The sequence below is a fragment of the Typopeltis vanoorti genome, chromosome 18, assembly GCF_054136105.1.
Source record: "Typopeltis vanoorti isolate ZY-2024b chromosome 18, IOZ_Tvanoo_1.0, whole genome shotgun sequence".
NCBI classification, from domain to species: domain Eukaryota; kingdom Metazoa; phylum Arthropoda; class Arachnida; order Uropygi; family Thelyphonidae; genus Typopeltis; species Typopeltis vanoorti.
Genome location: NC_143566.1, coordinates 59,888,236 through 59,903,449, shown reverse-complemented (window position 1 = coordinate 59,903,449; position 15,214 = coordinate 59,888,236). Strand labels below are relative to the sequence as shown.

Sequence of the window (15,214 nt, the reverse complement as noted above, 5' to 3'; positions counted from 1 at the left end):
CCTTCAGCCCAACGGACAAGAATACCTACATAGCCGGCTAGGGGCACCACCAGAACTTTTAGGAAAACCATAGCTTCCTCGCTTTGTTTCTCATTTACTGTGTTTAGTGCTTGTGTGCACGTATCTTTATTGTAAGTTCCTTTGAAGATGGCAACGTGATGTTGCCGGAATATTGGAAATATATTAAAGTTTAATTTAATGTATATTCTATTGTATGTTGTAATTTCCTTAAGTTATTTAGTAAGCATGTATAACCAACGTTTAAGCCTTTCTACAAGACTTACATTTTTACAAGCTGTTAAATAATGACATGCCAGTTTCAATTTTTTTTTTTTTTTTGATACTTATTTTTAAAAGTACACATACCAGGCACTGAATTAGAAACCCTTATGCAGATGTATGTAGGTGTCAATTATGCAACAATGAGGGGGTTCCCAAAAATAACCAGAATCTGAACTTGGCGCATGCACATTTTCTAGTTACAGATGATACTGCTAGACATCGTGAATGTACAGCAGTTTTCTGTGCCAGCCTGGTAAGTGGCACCATCCTGTGTGAGCTGGTTTGTTGTTCTGACTACTTTTTTTTTTTTTTTTGTTAGTGCTTGCAAGCAAGTTGGGAAATTTTGTGATGGCTGATCATAAGGAACAGTGCATGTGTGAATTTTTGTTTTCCTCTAGGTAAAACTGCAGCTAAAATATGATTCCACACTGGAAAACATTTGGTTATACAAAGCCAAAAGGGATGAATATATGCAAAATAGACTAACAAATAGGAAAACTGCTGACTGACAGGCTTCTGAGAGTAACATATGGAGGTGTTGATGTCTAACAGGTGGGAGACCAATTGGATATTACATTTTTGTTCATGAAACATTATTGTTTAACTTGTACATTAATGATACTAGAGTTGTTCTGGATAGCAATATACAATTATTTGGTGAAGATACAAAGATTAGGTGAAAAGGAACATTTCCGATACAAAATCCTTAGCTGATCTGAACAAACGGGTTCTATAACCAGTTAATTATAAATGTCAGTTCAATGTCACGAAGCGAATGCTGGACTGAGGACAATTACAGGCAGAGTACTATATTAACGATAATTTGTTACTAATGGTCAATGAAGCTACAGACCTGAAGTGATAGTAGAGTTCAAGTTCATGGACCACAATGCCAATGTGGTTTGTCATCACATTGGATAACTTCAATACTGAAGAGAACACTAAACTGTACGAATAAGTTAATCTTCTCCCTGTCAAAGCCTTCCCACAAAGCTTTGATGTGAAAGTTAATTCCATTTGGTAGCATTGTAATGCCAAAGGATATGATATTGAGAACAGCTGGATGAATGATTTCCATAGTAAAGGCAACTTGGATGAGGTTATGGTTTGAGTTGAGATGTTATCATTACCAACATATTTGGAAGGACAGCTGGTTAAAACATTTGGGGGTAATGAGGATTATAATCTGGTCTTCTGGTGGGTATTTGAACTATAGAAATATTCAGTAACATTTCAAAGGAATAAAACTTACTAGAGAAACTTCAGCCATAACTGGATCACTTAGGACAACAGGAGATGATGGTGCTCTACCCCAATTACTAGCTCTTAATTCAGCAACATTCATGATCATATTCTTAACATCCCTAGAAAAGCAATAAATATTTTGACTGTGAGTTTCAAAAGCTATCAATTCATTCTTTCATATAAAACTGAAAATGGAATGTGGTTAACAGAGAATATGTATGTAATAATTACATATTTATAATAGAATAACATTCTATTATAAATTCTGCAGCATAGCAAATATTAGAAATCATACAGAAAATAATTATCAGTTAGCAACTTAAGTCCAAACATTAGTAATCATCATGTGCAATCCAATGTTACAATATTCTTTCAAGAACTAAATTCTACAAGCTACACAAGGTCAACAAAGTAGTTTCATGTGAATATCATGGAACTAATTTTAAGTGGTGGTCAAGTACAACACTCGTGGCTGACTTACACATCAATGTTTGAGATGTGCAGTAGCTGCAAGGAGTATCTTACATGTAGCCATATAGAGCCTTCACTTTGTTCTGCATTCAAACAATACTCCATATGACACTTCCAATATCATAATACACTGGAAAAAATCAACAGATACATGGGCAAAGTGAATCATGCCATGTAACAAGCCACATGTTTGTAGCCAGTATAAACTGAAGGAATATGATGCTCCCAAGAGAGTGCAACAATGTCTGGATGAAATGGCTGTGAGAAGGGAACTGATGGAGTTTGAAAGAGGCATTGTGATAGGATGCCAGGTTGAGAAATTGGGCCACCCCAGGTCAACTGCAAGTGCTACCTGCAGCAGACAACCCACCACACTCACCAAAAGTGACCATAAGGTGTGCTACAAAGGATAATATGTACAAACCTGCATGTTGAATGCAGAGTTCCAGACATTGACTGGAACACGAATCTGCACAAAAATATTCAGAACCAAGGCTCAACAACATTGATTTCAATGGTAGGACTGCAATATGCAAGCCCCGCATTACCCAAACCAATATGCATTGTCATCTTCAGGGGTGCAAAGAAGATGTACAGTGGGACATGGAAGCTTAGAAAGCTGTTATGGAGCCACGAATCATGTCTCTTACCAGAGTGTACAAACCCAAATATGAAATTCAAACGTGGCGGCATCATGGTATGGTCTTATCTTGGTTTGGCTTCAGACCTGTGGTGCTATGAACTCCGAGAGGTGTCCGAACATTCTGGACAATGCAATGCTTCCTGCTTTGTGGTGTTTCTACAGAACTGATCATTGTTTCTTTCAGCAAGACAATGCAACATGTCATAAGGCTGCTACTATAACTGCGTGATTTGTGGGCATGAACATCATATTTGACTGGCCTCCACAGAGCACTGATCTCAACCCTAGTGAAATTCTGTGGGATGAAGTGCAGCATTGGGTGAGGTCAAGGGACATCTACCCCCATAACAGTCCAAGACCTCATTACATGCCTACAGGAAGAAATGTCCAAAATCCCCATTGATTGCTATCTTACACTTGTGTAAAGTATATGCCTGGTAGTCATCACAGCAAAAGGTGGTTCTATATCTTATTAAGGTGGGTGCCATGGCTGTTTGTTCCTCATACACTATGGTGTCCACTGACTTCTTTCTAAGCAGTGTCCAATTATATTTTAATGTGCATTTCAAACATTAAGCTTTTTTTGTGGTGATATTTGTGATGCCTTATCATGGAAATGATTGAGGAAAGAATGATTTTGTGTTCATTCGGTTTGGACACTTCTCAAGCAAGTGCAAGGATGTCTGCACAAGTAAGGCACTAGATAAGAAGATATCTGCAAAGTTATCCAACTGTCATGCAGATTACAGAGAGAAGAGTATGCAAAAAAAAGCATACTTTTAACTTAGAGTTCACAAATATTAGGGGTAGAGTTTGCTTTGGTGAAACTTTACTATCAGAGGCAGACATACTAATTGGTATTATCAAGTGTAGAGGGTACAGTATTTTTAGGAAGGATAGACAGGATAGTAGATGGGGGGGATATGCTACTAATGATGGATGATTTGAATCCAGTTAGTCATGTGGATTTGAAGACATCTGGTGTGAGGTGAAGTCTAAGAAGAGCAGATACATAATGGGACATTGTTAGACCTACTTTATTAGTTGGTAGTGAAAAAAATTCAAATAAATACCAATTCAAATAAATAAAATACACCAAATAAAGATGATGGATGCAAAATAAGTAATCATAATATGGGATTGAAATCTCATGAGAAGAATTAAAATGAATTTATTGAGCTGTTGCAAGACAACCTTTTTTGAATGTTCCATTCAGAAAAGGTTACATGCTAAACTACAAAGCAAGAAATTAGGACCAACTGAGAAGTATGCCGAGTTCTGTGCCAAGGTATTAGTTGTTGAATGGGAAAGATATCGAACAGCATGTGACAGAAGAAACTTGAGATCAAACAGTGTTAAAGCTGATTATAGTGTTAGAGAGGGAGGGGGATTCAGTTAAAGACTATGCTACCCCTGGTTGGTGACAGTGATCATGCAATATACTGAATTAACCATGTAACCTTTTCTGAATTTTCCATTCTGATAAGGTTATATGCTAAACTATAAAACAAGAAATTATGACCAACTGAGAAGTATTCTGGGTTCGTTGCCAACATACTGGGTTATTGGATGGGAAGGATATTGACAGTGCATGGGATGTACTTAATACAGCAATATATGAGTTGTGTTCCTAGAGTTCAAAGAATAAATAGAGTAGGAACGAAATGGATATGTAATCTTATTAAACAAGATTCACAAGATGATGTGGAAGGAATATCGTGTGCATAAGGATGATGTCAGTTATGAAAACTATAAAGAGCAAGTCAGAAGATCTACAACTGTTGTACAGAAAACCAAGTCTGAGTATGAAAAGAAACTAGCTCTACAAGTAAGTGAGACACAGAAGATTGTTCAACTATCAATTGCCTGGTGTATGCAACATTGAGCTCACCGCTATCTCTTCAATGGACGAAGAAAGTTAGTTGTGTGAAGAGGTATCAGAGCTGTTGTACAAACTGAACAAGAATTCAGCAGAACTGTGACCAGACTATATAATTTGAGTCTCAGAACATGGAAGATTCCACAGGAGTGGAATAAAGTAATCCCTTTGTATAAGGGTGGTGCAAAGACTGACGTATCCAACTATCAGTATCTCTGAAACAGTGAAGATTCTGGAAAAATTGGTTATGGATCACATACAAAAATGAGTTGTAAGAGAATTATACTTTGCAATGAACAGTACAGGTTTACCAAGAGAAGGTCACATTTGTGCAACTTGCTCACATTCTATAATTACTAAATCATTTAAGGAATTGACAACGTAGATAAGAATATAAATTAAATTACACTTTAATGAATATTTCCGATATTTCGGCAACGTTACGTTGCCATCTTCAAAAGGAACTTACAAAAAAGGCATGTGCACGCAGCCACTACAACACGGTAACTGAGAATTAAGTGATGAAGATATTGTTTTCCTAAAAGTCTTGATGGTGCCCCCTAGTGGGCAATATTGGTATTCTTGGGTGATTGGGCTGAAGGTCTGCTGATGTAAGCCTCCCAAATTTGAGGCAGTCTCATACAACCAAATTTGTTGAGGTTTAGAGAGTTTATGGCTAAGGCTGATTCCATGAATAGTCTTTTGAATTTGTATTTGCTACGGTGTATTACTGTAGCTTTCTTCCACCGTATTCTGTGGCGTGTATCCAGAGCATGGTCTGCAAGACCAGAATGGCTGTACTTGTGAAACCAGATGAAGTCCTTGTGTTCCAAAATTCTGATATTCGCTGTCCTGCCTGTTTGGCCAAAGTACGACAGTTCTCAGTTACTGTGTTGTAGTGCCTACGTGCATGTGCCTTTTTTGTAAGTTCCTTTTGAAGATGGCAACGTGACGTTGCAGAAATATCGGAAATATTCATTAAAGTGCAATTTAATTTATATTCTTATCTACGTTGTCAATTCCTTAAGTGATTTAGTAATGCATAACCAACGTATAAGCTTGTCTATGAGAATCGCATTCCATAATGTTAGTTGAGTTAGACAAGGACGGATAATGGATACATAATGAAAGACTGTTGCAATTGGAGAATATGAGATTGGATAATAAAATACTAACATGGATAAGAGGACAGCTGACATAATCAAGAAGTGGTATACGGAGAATGTGCATCTGCAAGATTTAAGATAACCAGTAGTGTATCATAAGGACCATTCCTTGGTCCACTGTTATTCAATCTAATTGGGAAGAATTTGACAAGAGACAAAAGGTATTTTCTTTTTTCAAAAATAGAAAGGGTAATCAGGAGTGCAGCTGATATATAGTACTTGCAGAATGATTTGAATAGGCTGGAATTGTTTGCATGTAAAAATGGCTGTCAGTTCAATGTTAATAAAAGTAAACTCATGCACTTAGGTGTGATGAGATATACAATGTCATTATTGGTAGAATTATGACAGAAAAACTGATCAGGCTAGGGCTCTCAGAGTTTTAGCAGACAGGAAGTTGAAGTTCAAGGGTCATATAGCAAAAATTGCAAATAGAACCCAGAGGATAATTGCAATTCTGAAACAAACCATAGCATTTAAAGCTAAGGAAGTTATTTTGCCTCTTTACAAGACTCTGAGGTCTTATCAGAGTCTTTATAAGACCTCACTTGGACTATTATGTACAGGTCTGGTCTACTGGTTTCCATGGCAATTCTGATAATGGACAAGAGTGTAAAGGATTGTTAAAATGATATCAGGATTGGAGAATACAGATTATGAAGACCGATTGAGAATTTATAGACTGCAGCCACTAGCAAACAGGAGAAAGAAAGATGATATGACTGACAAATTTCTCAAAATGTTATACAGAATATCAGTAGATGGAATTTTTCATTTCACAGATTGTGGGTAAAGGATAAGAGGGCATCCCCAGAAGGGGGGTAGGATCTTGATTTTTCTTTCTCTAATAGTGGTGTGTGATTGGCATGGATTGCCATTGGAAGTGGCAAGTGCTGGTAGTGTGGCTGAATTTAATAACACCTGCTGCAGGTAATATGTGATCTCCCTTAATCCCTAACTACCTGGAGGTACCTTATTATTTGCTTTTCACTGAGCTAACTTGAAACCATATCTTAACCCTGACTAATTTCCACCTATGGCACTGCTTACAGGTTGTTCTGCTTAGTGAAACTAAATATATCACAACATAATCTCAAACCAAATTTCAATTTCTGAGTACTGCAGTGAAATATAGTTGAATTCTAGTATTGAATTCCCACAAAAATGACCAGCCATAAAACTGGGGACATGCCATAAATATCTGATATGGCAATGGTTTTATTGCAGTTTACTTTTGGGAGGGTACAAGCATGAGATAAAATATATTTTGATTAATGGTACATTTCAGGAGTTAGCAAAAATTCTGAAGAAATGCAACGTGATTATCACCTTCAAATCACACAAAAAAATTGGCATTCCTTATCTTCTATCCTCAAGACCAGCCATAATCCTTAAATTTGGCTGGTACATACTAAGCAGCACTTACAGCTGTACTTCCATTTTCAAACAGGCAAGACAGCCAACATGTGATGCAAATCACATGTTGGCTGTCTCACATCAGAAATTCACATTTTATGTGAATTTCTGAGCACAGATTAACATCTAGAACTACCACCAAACACAAAGGATATTTTACAGAAGCTGCAGACATCGAAAAAAGATGGAAAGAGTATACAGAAGACCTTTACAAAAAGGACTCCAAAATTACTAAGAAATTTGAAGAGCAGGATTATATACAGGAGCCAGTACCACTGGAGAGTGAAGTGAGATGTGCACTGCAACAGCTATCCAGTAAGAATGGAATACCTATTGAGCTGCTCAAAGCCCTGGGAGAAGAGGCAGTTAAAATTTTAACAGCTCAATGTCAGCAAATTTGGATCACAACTGCATGGCCTAAGGAATGGAAAAAAATCAGTTTATATACCTTTATTGAAGAAAGGCAATGCAAGAGTGCAAATACAGAACTATAGCGCTGATTTCTCATGCAAGTAAAGTCTTAAGATCATTCAGAAAAGACTGGAACCATTCATGAAGAGAGAAATGCTAGATGAATAGGTAGGATTTCGAAAAGGCAGAGGAACAAGAGATCAGATCTTCAATGTGAGATGGATAATAGAAAGAGCACAGGAATATCAAAAGAATGTCTACTTTTATTTCCTTGACTACAGTAAGGCTTTTGACTCTGTAGATCATGTGAAACTGTGGAATGTGTTAAGAACAATGGGAGTACCAGAGCATTTCGTTATCCTTCTGAAGAATCTTTATTATGAAGAAGAAGCTACTATCCAAATAGACCTTGGAGAAACTGAATATTTCACAATAGTACAGTGAATACATTTTAAGAATGGCAAGACTGGAGGAGTCTTCAGCTGGTATTAAAATTGGTGGAAGAAATATTAATTTGAGGTATGCAGATGATACACCTTGCTAACAGAATGAAAAGAAGATTTGGATGAACTTATTATGAAAGTTAAAGAAGAAAGTGCTAAATATGGCCTTAAACTTAACCTTAAAAAGACAAAAGTTATGACAACATGTGAACTTAACGATTTTGAAATAGATAGGGAGAAAATGGAAGTAGTTAACAATTTTGTGCTCCTAAGATCCCGAATTGATAAAGATGGTTATTGTACTGAAGAAGTTAGAAGATTATTATTCGGAAAGAAAGATCACAAATTTAAGTAAGATCTTTAAATAAAAGATATTAGCTTCGCAACAAAATCAGAATCGTGAAAGCATGGTATTCCGTGTAGTACTGTATGGATGTGAAAGTTGGACCCTGAGAAAGAGTGAAAGAAAGAAGATAGATGCATTTGAAGACACTTACCAAGAATACCATGGACTGCAAAGCAAACCAATAAATCAGTGACAGACAAAGCTAGATTGCTCTGTCGAAGCTATGATCATCAAACAAAAACTGTCATACTTTGGACATATGCGAGCAAATGACAGTTTGGAGAAGGCGATGCTTGTTAAAGTTGATGGAAACAGGAGAAGAGGAAGACCATGAATTAGAGGGGTGAATGGAGTTAAAGCAACAACTGGAATGAGATTGGAAATTCTGAAAGATATGGCCAGGGACAAATCTGAATGGAGAGTGTATGTTCATAGAATCACCAGGAGTTGAAAACGACTTGATGGAACACAACGCACTACCACTATGGTAGCTCAGGACTTGCAGATCATGCCTTGAATAGCTGTCATAGAATCCACTGGAATATAAACACAAGGCCTAGGATTCCACAAGTCTGATTTTTTGTGTGTTTCATTTATACATGTAATGGAGTATGGTCGCCCAACATCATCTTGACTGAAGCCTTTTTTCTATGAAAATAATGTTCTCAAAGTTTGCAAAAAATTAAAAGCAGCTGGCTTAAGTAAAAAAAAAAAAGAAAGTTACGAGTTCATATGAATTTGCTCCCCCCCCCATAACTTTTTAAGGAGAGAAACTCTTAGTAGGTAGCTATAAACCCAAACTCTTCCTATTCTGTTATTTTCATCCTTTCAAGCCTTTTGAAAATGAAGAAAATAAGTACCTATCAAGTAAATTTTTTTTTTTTTTTTTGTTTCTTCTTCAACCTTTTGGTTCTGTCCACTGCTGGATGAAGGTCTCCCCCCATGGTTTTCTAGACCACTGTTTTCTACCTCTCCCATTCATCTCACTCCTGCAACTTATTCCAGTTCATCCTTCCACCTTCTTCTCGGTCTTCCTCCATCCATTGGTCTTTACTCTGTTGTGTTTCTAGTCCATCTCCATTATTGCACCTGGCAATATGGCCAGCCCATCTCTGCTTAGCCTGTTTCACCTCTCAAACGTCCAGCTACATCTGGATATGATTCAGCCACCTATTGAAAGAACAGGGATAAGAAGTGCAATTTGATGGTCATGTCCATTAGAAAGTGTGATAAACCCTCACGCTGAAGAGAACAGTTAATCGGATTATCTCACGCTCATAGCTGCCTCTCAGTTGCCTATAACAAGAAACACACTTCCTTGTTCTATGCTGGGTAACTGGATCTTAGTTACATTGGATAGACTAAAATATGGAAATTATTTATATTTTTGTTTTCTCTTTTTATTGTACAATACAATTTTAATGTCTGGACAAAATAAAGATCCTTGCATAATTTCTTCGCTTAAATATTGCCTTACCTTGGAGAACCAATTTCACTTTTAATTTTTTTGCGCTAATTTTTTTCTAATCACTTACTCGAAAAAACATTTTTCTTTGTTCTCGAAGAAATTAATTCACGATAATTATTTGAAATATTCTTTTAAAAAAAGGAAGTTAGTAATGATGTAAATTTTTCATGTAGTACTGTCATATCCTGTACACCCCTTGAGGGTACATGGCAGGAATTTGATGATGATGATGAATACTTCACAGATTTCCTTTAGGACACACTTGAGCCACTTTGCTTTATAGAGAATAACATGAAATTCTTTAATCATATCACCACTAAATTTTTTCTTTATATAGTAATCTACTGTTCTTTGTACTTTCACTTTCTTGTATAATTGGTCATCACAAAATGAAATTAACAGTTATGATTTAAATTTATATGTATATATTTTCTGCATAATTAAAATATTTTATTCTCCAATTTTTAAAGTAAGCGATACATTTGCTTATTTTTATCATTCAAAATATGTATATCAAATGCATCAAATGTGAAATTTCATTTCCATATTTTTACAATAGAATTGAACTTTATTTTGCCTTCGATAGTTTAACCCTCCCCCCTGTTGCATCACTATCACACACCTGAAAACTGTTATGAAACATAAGTTTTTATTTAATTTGTTATTTTTCACTAGTAATTGTTCCACATAACTTTAATTTTTCGATACAGAAACTACGTGGTGATTATTATAAATCAGATTCAAATTATAAATTATGTGATATTCGGTAATAGGTGAAATTAATATTTAAAATTACTGTCATCTCCTTCAAATGCAATATCAGAATAAAGAAAGATGGAAAAACCAAACATGACATTTCTGCCTATAAAATACTCAGATATTGCTTGAAGTTCTTTAGTGCGCTGCATGTTCTATTTCTCAGTGGGGGTTAGTAATCTCCGTTAGCTTAGAGCTGGGCAGAAAGGCATAATTAGTAAGTATACCCAAGACACAATTTATTTACGAGATGGCAAGCAGCAGTAGCATTCAGGGTAAGAAAAGGAAACTTCGTGAGAAGCAGAAAAGTTGGAGCCTTCGCCTTTCGAGCAGCTCTTGTTCTACCGATGAGAAGAGAAATCTTCCTAGCCCTGAAGATAGCGATTCTGCCTGTACTTTAGATATGTCTTTGTGCAGAAAATGGATGATCGCCACTGAATGTACACCAGCTTGTCCATGGTTTCCCTTCATAGGTAAGCCAGGAATTAATGAAGAACTGACTCCAGCAACATTTTAAGCTCTTTCTGTCTATTTTTAGATGATGATATTCTTTCCTTCATAGTGGAACAGACTTACCTTTATGCTTGCCAACAACATCAGCAAGTTGAGTACAGTCTGCATTCTCGCAGTAAACTTTGGAGCCCAATAGATATCAACATGCTCCTTACATTTATAGCACTCTTGATTGTGCAAGGTATCGTGAAAAAGCCCGCTCTCGAAATGTATTGGTCTACAGACTGAATTCTGAACACGCCAATGTTTCGTAATATTATGACTGAAAAATAATTCAGTCTCATCATGAAGTATTTGCATTTTCAGAATAACGAGGAATACAATCAGGCAACACATCCTTGCCCAGTCTTCAACAAAATTTATGATTTTCTGATGAAAATCCGTCAGAAATGTAGATCACTCTACATTTCTAATAGAGACTTGAGTATCGATGAAAGCTCGGAAAGTGGATATCTTTGGATGGAATTTCAAACCTTATACGGGAAAGCAAACTGTAATTGAGCATGATAAATATTCGGATCTCCCCTTGTCGATGCATGCAGTAATGCAGTTACTAGACCCTTTACTGGGGAAAGGTTACTGCATTACAATGGATAATTACTATATGTGTCCTGAACTTGCTGATTTGCTTTTACAGCATCGTACAAATAGTTATGGTACTGTAAATGCAAAAAGGCAAGACATTCCTCCAGATCTGGCTTCAGGAAAGCTATCGAAGGGGGAAATCCGAGCTTATCAGTGAGGGAAAGTCTGCACTACATTGGAAAAAAAAAAAAAAAAAGATGTTTTTCTGCTGTCTTCCCTGCACAATCCATCAAAGGAATCCATGGAGAAGCATGGTTTGAAGAAAGAAAAACCCATTGCTGTGTGTGCATACAATGATACTATGGGTGGAGTTGACAGGTGCGATCATCAGCTATCATTCTACTCTGTAATGAGGAAACAGCATAAAAAATATTACAAAAAGTGTTTGGACATATATTGGGTTTTGTTATTTGGAACAATTTCCTCCTGCACAAGAAAAAATGTTTGTCTACCATAATATATCTAGAATACAGAATAGAAATTGCGAAAGCATCGCTGCATGCACGTTCTTCAGCAAGCAGAAAAACAGGCAATCCTGCCAGACATCTGAGGTTGAATGCTGCTAACTCCAACCATTATCCCGAAAATCTACCACCGACTGCTAATAAAAAAAAAACCTGCACGCAAATGTTATGTATGTAATAAAAAAAAATATCAGAAAGGAAACAAAAATCTGGTGCCCTGAACGTAAAACTGCTTTGTGTGTTTACCCTTGCTTCAGGGTGTTCCACACTGGTCAAGAATTTTAAATTCTGAACAGTATGAAATAAAAAATGTTTCTTTTCAGGGCCATCAAAACAGTCCTTTTCAGAACTACAAATATTGATAGAGGGATATCTGAATGTACTGTTTCCTTTTCATCTTGAAGGCAAATTTTTAAGTTCTTTTTATAACACAGAATGATATTTTCGTATTTTCGAAGGAATATAACATAAGAGGAACTGGAATACTCTTTCCAGTTCCTCTTGAACTGGAAAGAGTATTCCATGTAAAGTATTTCACCAAAAAAATAAAAACAAATAAAATATATAAATACTAATGTGAACATTTTCACCTTGCCAACACTCGATATTGATGTGATATGGGTTCCAAATTTCTTGTTTCGGAGATATATATATTACAAAGTTTTGTAATAAAAATTTCTGCTACAATGAAGTTTGACAGAATCAACAATATTACTACTAGCTTATTTCTGTTTCTCGTGTGGGAGAAAAATGGTAAAATGTCACTCTTATAATTATATCAGATGTTATACTGGGAAAAATAGTAAGAAAAAAATCATATGCACTCTCTTCAAAACACAAAGAAAGAACATTGTAAATTCAGCCAATGAAAAAAGAAAATGCAACATATTTTTCTTCTGTTATCCGATTTTTTTCTCTTGGAAATTGATTACATTATAACGAATAGAGAAATCATGTCAGAAAAATTATTCACGTAAGATTCTAATATCAGCAGACATAACATTTTCTTCTAGATTAGATATCTAAAGTAACCAAACCTTTGCTATTTTACACTAAAATGAATGGGCATGTTCCCCAAGCGATTTACGTTTGTAACAGTTCTCTTGCGAACAATTTATGAAATAAATTCTGAAATATCTGCAGATTGAATAGGTCTATATCCCCCCCCCCCAAAAAAAAGAAGATTATGAAACACATATGCATCTTTTCTTTTAAAATAATTCAAATCCTCTTTTTCAAGATAATTGTATGAAATCTCTAATTTTTCGATAATAAAAGTGAAACTGATGATTATAAATTAAGAAATTATTTTGGCATAAATAATGTATCAGCATGTAAAAGAAATATCAGTATTTCTGTTAGGATATCTGTAATCAACAATCAAAAAGGAAACAAGACATTCTTGATGTATTCTGCACTACAGCTTGAGGCACTTTAGTGTGACTTTAATGTCTCTCTTTTCTTTCTCAATTTAGCTTTTCCTCCAGCTAAGAGGATATTACCAAGTATTTCTAAGACGTAGATTATTTCAGAAATAGCAACCAGCAGCAGCAGTAGAAGTAGTAATATTTAGATTTTTTTTAAAGAAAACAAACAAAAAGAATACTACTGAACTTTTGTGTGGTAGGCATATAAACAATTTTGCATGGTGAAAATATAGCATATTATTTCTAAAATTTCAAATAATTTCAGCAGACAGTACAACAGCTGATTTTAGATTGCAAATAAATACTACAGAATTAGAAGCTTCACGGTACAATCTGATTGCCGTATATCTTTTGTCAAAACGGTAAAATGAAGTAATAGATTTTGAATACTATGTAGAAAAGCTTTCAAACCTGTAGAAATTTAGAGTAGTTATGCAACTGAGTTCCAGGAGAGGATGGGGGGGGGGGGGGAAAGCATTAGAAAATCTTCAAAATGAGCAAAAATTTTGAATCATCCCGTATATGATATTTTTCATATTATATTTTCAACATATCTATGAGGATATATGCACTGGACATTATCGTAATGTGCATAATACAAATAAATAAAAGACGAAGGCGAAGAAGCACTGCTAAAATATCAATTCTAAGCAACACAATAGATGTCAAGACATGGGGGACACAAAGGTCACTCAGCAACAGTTAATTCACTAATGGCTATAGAATAGCTGTAACGAGGTTAACAGTAGAGGAAGGTAATGGCATGATAAAAGGTAGAATGCCGACGAAGATTTGATCCATGAAAAAAGGTAGGGAGAGCTGACTATTTCATCCACATCAGCCAGTTTTTTTTTTTTTTTTTTTTTGGGGGGGGGGGGGGTAATGTATTTTACGATATCTGTGACACCTGTTTGAGATCTTATCCAGGTATTTGTCTTCCCGTCTTTAATGTTATTTTTAGCATACTTCTCTCCATGCACCGTGTTGTTCTCAGCTTTTTGTTTAGGGTTCTGTTGAACATGTTTCTCCCCTGCATGTTAGGACAGGAAGTATGCTCTGGTTGACAGCTTTCCTTTTTAGACTCTTAGGGAAATCACTTCTGAATATGTCTCATTTTTCCCCATAAGCCATCAATCCAAGGTGAATTCTTCGTTCGATCTCTTTTCTTTGGCAATTCTCAAAGATAACTGGCTCAAATATACATATGAGGTAACTTGTTCTATTTCATGGATTTCAACTTTGACAGTTCTTTGGTTTATGTCTTTATTCATTATTATTTTTGTTTTTTCTCTATTTATTTTTAATCCAATTACTCTGAAGGCTTCATTTAGCTGATTTAGTCTTTCTTCCAGATCTTCAAGATTATCTGCTATTAGGATATCATCTGCAAATTTCAGATAATGAAGCCTTTCTCCATTTATGTTTATTCCTTTTGTTTCCCAATGCAGCTGCAAATACTTTGGGAGATATAGTATCGCCTTGCCAGATGCCTTTTTGTATTGGAAACTTTTCACTGTTATTATATAATTTAATTACAGAAGTCTCATTATTGTAATATGTTTTAGTGTTTCAATATATGGTTTCTCAGTTCCCTAAGTTTCAAGAGCTTAATTGCAAATGTTTTAACTGAAATCAAATGCTTTTTCATGGTTTTTGTTTCATATCCATTCTGTTGGAGGATTTGTGTTAAGTATTTTAG

The 15,214-nt window shown here is 35.6% G+C and overlaps 1 protein-coding gene across 1 annotated transcript in view; it reads right to left on the bottom strand.

The window, feature by feature from the left end:
• The window catches only part of LOC150096707 (polyadenylate-binding protein-interacting protein 1-like), a 199,580-nt gene that overhangs the window by 30,618 nt on the left and 153,748 nt on the right, over nucleotides 1-15,214 (bottom strand). The window contains exon 8 of the mRNA XM_090408127.1: nucleotides 1,535-1,646. Within this exon, the coding sequence (XP_090264253.1) occupies nucleotides 1,535-1,646 (112 nt within the window). The remainder of the gene's footprint in view (nucleotides 1-1,534; nucleotides 1,647-15,214) is intronic.